The following is a 4,933-nucleotide window of genomic DNA, read 5'->3' as shown; positions in this document are numbered from 1 at the left end:
TACAAAAAATTAACATAGCAAGATCATGAAAACTGCGACGTACAGAACTAAAGATTTACTTTTCGTATAGTTGTAGTACAATGTGACCATTCGATCTCCATCATTTCTGATAAATTTTCATCGAATCAAGTGCACATCTATCTTGGCAAGAATCCATGATGACTAATAGCAATTTCAAAAGCCTGCATTCGTTCTCCACGAGCAAAACCATTGCGATCATAACAACAAATTTCATTAATGTTGAGATCTATGCAAGTCTTGACAAGCTCTTCACCTACACGCTTAGCTGCTTCCTTGAGATTATTTATATCCATAATCAGATTATACGTTCAGAGTAATAAGAAGCACATGAACAAGAATAGTAATCTTGATCTGAAACAGAACACTTACAACAGTAGTGCAAGTTGGGTCCTCTCGAATTGATTTCTGCAGAGTGCTTCCATAAAACAAGCACTTCTTATTTTGATCATCTACCAGCATAGCATACAACTGTTTATCTGAACAAAACACCGAAAGCCTCGGTTTTGTAGGTGTCCCGTTAAACTGGTGAAGATCATTGGCTCTGATATGTTAATACAGATCGATATATACATCTCTAAATCATCGAAAAAATGACTGTAAATAACACTTTTTTCCAGCATCAGAAAAGAAATTTTCTTGCAATGACAAAAGGTGTTACCTTCTTCCTCAATCTTCGGTTCCGAATTTTTGCACTCTCAGTCCTGGTATTAGCTTTTGCTTCAATCATCAGTGGTTTCATAATTAAATCTAGACATAGCATACAGTTTTCATCAGCCAAAATTAAACATCAAGATTGTATTGACGTGCCTTGTCTGAAACTACAAAGTGTTAATTTCGCACACGATCCTTCATATGACCGCCGAATTTATTTCACGTCTTATAAGTGCAATATTTTTATAAAGTGCCTTATCTGAAACTACAAAGTGTTAATTTCGCACACGATCCTTCATATGACCGCCGAATTTATTTCATGTCTTATAAGTGCAATATTTTTATAAAGGAGAGGCAAAGAACTTGAGTCTTTTGTCAGGTTTGATACCACATTGAACCATCATGTACAAAATTTTGAGGTGTTCAAGCCGGGTTCTATTATAAAACTCCATGGTGTACATTGGCATTAAACCCATATTTGAATGAAAATATTAGTTTTGAAGATAAAAGAGGAAAGAAATGACCAGTGCACTCACTTGTAGCGTTCAATGGCTGAACATTAATGGAGTTACAAAGACCAGTCCCAAAGATTTCAGAATTCCTGAATTTGAATCCAGCAGTAAAACTATGCAAAGCCATGAACGCATAAACAATGCTTGAAACCAGAAAACTGCTGCAGAATCTGAAATCCAGGCAAAATTCAGTTAATGGTTCTTTGTGTCATTTTATCAAACACATAGTTTACGATACCTAATGGATTGATACAGAGAAAGATTAATTTTTCTATGGGATCTTCAATGAATCTTTTGGGATAACTGTAAGAGCATCAAGTCAGCAACGTGTTGAAATTTCGATGTAAATTTAATTGCTGAAGGGAGGAAATATGGGAGAAGAAAGAATTGCCTTCCTCAAGAAATTTGAGAGGATTCATTATATAATTGTTTTGGCAAATTCCTCCCAGGGTCCCCAACCTTCAATTTTTGACGATCATTTCCCCAACTTTTTAAGTCGTGCAGCAATTTCTCCACGTGACTGAAAACGTCTATTTATGATCACGTGACATGGGCGGAACCACCTTAGGCCGAGTGCAGGTTCAAGCCTTGACAGGGGCGGAACCAAGAATTTTTGGCGTACGGGCTAAAACTTAAAAGTCTATATAATAAATTCATATATAACATTAAAGTAAAATTCTTGAAATTTGAAGTTGTTCCTGACGAGATTTTGAAACATAATATTCATCGAAAAGATAACAAGTCAACAACAACTAATTAAGCAGACGGCTCAACAAGTCAACAACAATTAGTTAACTAGTTTGCCTACAATGCAATAACATTCAAGTTCAATATTTTGCCATTTGACTTCAATATTTGACCGATGAAACAAGAAGCAGGACATTTACTAACTAGTAGATAAAGCTTTTCCTACACGTCTCTGTCTCAGCACCTGCACATTAAAAAACTGCTCAAATACAAAGAAAATTTCTTCTGGACATTCAGCAAGCAGAAACATCAAAACCTGATTTTTCAAAATCTAAGAAAAAGAAACTCTGATAATGGGATAACATGTACCAATTTCAAAAGCCGATGCAAAATGTGAGTACCCTACACTTCTAATAGATGCAATATTTGATTTGGGTTCCTTAATTTTCCCGAAGTGGGGGATTGAAAGAGCCTAGTTCGAGAAGTTATCGTGGTGGTGATTCATTGATGGATAAGCGCTGCTGCGTGGGTGAAATTGAAGCGCCGGAGAGTCATAGACACTACGACAGCTTGAGCGCTGAGGGGAGAGAAATAAAAGTAATGGCAATTGAATTCCGATTTACATGGAGGGAGATTTGATGAAATGGGTTTGGGTTTGAGTTTGGCCAATTTGGGTCATAACTTTGATTTAAGTTTAGGGAAAAATTCATAAACCATGTATTAACTAAGTAGTTGGACTATGTTGTTTGGGTTGGACAATGAACATGGGCTGCTGGTTAAAAGACACATACTCAACTTTAAAAAAAGGAAAAATTCATGTGCAAGATATTAGGTATGGTCCAATTCAAAAGTAAGAAACAAAGTTTGAAACTTCAAAAATGAGATATTAGTTAAATTTTATTTATAAATAATTAATTAAATATATTAAGGTCATAATTCTATTATATTTTGTCACAAATTATCAAATTAAATGATTAATTGATCACAAATTAATTCTCAATCACAAATTAAAAATTTTATAGGTCACAAATCAAAGACTTTATAAGTCACAAATTATTTTATGATCACAAATCAAAAACTTTATAGATCACAATATATTCATCGATCACAAATCAAAAATTTTATGTGTCACAATTTATTTATCAATCACAAATGACAAATTTTATAAATCACGAGTCAAATTTTTAAGTAACACATTATTTATTATCATAAGTTATCATTCACATATTATTTATTGGTCACATTCAATTTATTGGTCAAAATATCAAATAATTGATTATATATTTTTTTTGTCACAAGTCAATCAATTTATTGGTCACAATCAACAAAATAATTTGTGACCACCATCATCATTTTTGTGACCATCACATTACCACTATACTACATAGAGTGTTGCTGTCAAACACTACCGCCGAAGCCACCTCCATTAACTCATAACAACCAGTCAACACCACTCCACACCCACCAAAGCCACCATCACGTCGTCGTCACCATCGCACACAACCATTGATCAACAGCATTGCACCTAAAAATCCATCGCACATAGTACCATACCCAACCACTGGTCAATAGCACTGCACTTAACCACCCACCGCACATAGTACCGCACCCAACCATCCATCGCACACCACCACTGCACCCAACCCAACCACCACACACAGCACTGCATCACTGCACACAGCATCGCACCACTACACATCACAATCATCTGTGACTAGAGAAAAAATGGAGAAAAGGACCCCTGATCAGTAGCATGCATGGGGAACGGAACCTAGCGGCTCGTTGCGTGCAGTGGCACGCGCAATGGCATCACCCAATCCACAAATGATCTGTACCACCTACTGTGCTGCTGTTTGGATTTATCGACATCTTCAGCTACACCAATAGTCATGCACAACCCTCATCGTCGGCAAGAGGTTAAAGAGAGGTTGAGAAAAGAAAGAATAGAGAGGTATGAAGTTTAGAGAGAGAAGGGAGAGAAAATAATTAGCGTTTGAGATTAAAATTATATATGGTAGATTAATTAATTTTTGAATTGTTATATTTAGAAAAAAAATTATTTTATATAAATTTATTAATTAAAGAAACTCTGATTTTTGAGTTAATAAACATGACCCATGAATTATGAATTGAGATCTCCAAATTCCACTTAAAAAATTAGGAAAAAAAAGGGGCTTATTGTATCTGGGCCAGAGCAAGCACAGGCTATAGTCTGAGTCAACTCGTACCTAGATCTACCCCTGAGCACTAAAATTTAAAGAGATATAGAGAGAGGGGAAGGTGAAAGGGATGGACACTTTATATGTTGCAAGAAAAATGAGTAGGACTGCTGAGAAATGAGTGGAATTGCTTCACCAAATTAAGCAAATTATTCACCCCTGAACACATTCGCCATCTTCTGTTTTTGGAGATTGTTTGTGTGAATTTTCATTTGATAAACTATTTGGGTCAAATGCCGTGATTTTTGTGAACAAAACTTCTCTATTAATTCTTGAGATAGTTCGAGGTCAAGTTTCAAGATATTGGTTTATGTGATTTTCTGCTATTCATCCCCTTCTTTTAGAGCACATACCTTTTTTGTGTAGGTGGGTATTGTTGGATGAATTTTGTGAATAGTGACGTCGAAATAAGTATAATGATGGTGACAAAGTCGAGGCAAGAGTTGGACTCTTTGTCCTTAAGTCGAATTTGCCCCGCAACGGTGCCTACGGATTTCAGCAATCGACTCCCAAGATACAACGGCTACACTTGTGTTTGTAGCACTCCAAAACACAAGTACAACGAACCAAATTTAGGCTTATGTACTCCAAGGATGAAATGAAGGAAAATCAAAATAAATGAAATGATTTTGATTTTGGACAGAATAGAGGATGAGAGACGTTTTGCATATCAAATTGTGTGGAATAGGACACCCAAAGGTCCTATTTATAGACCATGAAAGGGTGTGGATGAAATGGTTGAGGCCAAACCATGCACCCTTTCCAAACAATGCACCTTTATGAAAAGGTGTCTATTCACTGATTTTCGTCCTTTTTCGTAATTTCTCATTCATTCGATATTGG

General features: G+C 35.9%; 2 protein-coding genes across 3 annotated transcripts in view; one reads left to right on the top strand and one right to left on the bottom strand.

The window, feature by feature from the left end:
- The window catches only part of LOC111404444 (extracellular ribonuclease LE-like), a 4,563-nt gene extending 4,477 nt beyond the window's left edge, over positions 1 to 86 (top strand). Inside the window, exon 5 of the mRNA XM_023033251.1 lies at positions 46 to 86. Coding sequence (XP_022889019.1) covers positions 46 to 86 — 41 coding nt within the window. The remainder of the gene's footprint in view (positions 1 to 45) is intronic.
- Positions 41 to 2,513, bottom strand: LOC111403338 (50S ribosomal protein L18). Of its 2 annotated transcripts, XM_023031795.1 has the most exons (6): positions 2,241 to 2,513; positions 2,076 to 2,115; positions 1,209 to 1,354; positions 680 to 768; positions 391 to 543; positions 41 to 293 (listed from the first exon to the last, which is right to left on the bottom strand). In XM_023031795.1, the coding sequence occupies exons 3-6, from the start codon at positions 1,309 to 1,311 to the stop codon at positions 138 to 140; spliced, it is 501 nt and encodes a 166-aa protein (XP_022887563.1). In that variant the 5' UTR covers positions 1,312 to 1,354; positions 2,076 to 2,115; positions 2,241 to 2,513; the 3' UTR covers positions 41 to 137. The 2 variants fall into 2 exon arrangements, with proteins under 2 accessions (XP_022887563.1, XP_022887562.1); XM_023031794.1 differs by lacking the exons at positions 2,076 to 2,115; positions 2,241 to 2,513 and adding an exon at positions 1,423 to 2,017.
- Positions 2,514 to 4,933: the final 2,420 nt, after the last annotated feature.

This window comes from Olea europaea, chromosome 11 (assembly GCF_002742605.1).
Source record: "Olea europaea var. sylvestris chromosome 11, O_europaea_v1, whole genome shotgun sequence".
NCBI lineage: Eukaryota > Viridiplantae > Streptophyta > Magnoliopsida > Lamiales > Oleaceae > Olea > Olea europaea.
The sequence above is the reverse complement of the archived record's forward strand: the minus strand, read 5'-3'. Positions and strand labels throughout refer to the sequence as shown.

What these genes read in the sequence shown, in the direction of transcription:
- LOC111403338 (XM_023031795.1), bottom strand. Translation starts at nt 1,311, where the DNA reads ATGGCTTTGCATAGTTTTACTGCTGGATTCAAATTCAGGAATTCTGAA. An exon ending in TCAGCCATTGAACGCTACAA is followed by an intron (nt 769 to 1,208) that starts GTGAGTGCACTG and finishes TGCTATGTCTAG; the next exon opens with ATTTAATTATGAAACCACTG. An exon ending in ACCCAACTTGCACTACTGTT is followed by an intron (nt 294 to 390) that starts GTAAGTGTTCTG and finishes AATAATCTCAAG; the next exon opens with GAAGCAGCTAAGCGTGTAGG.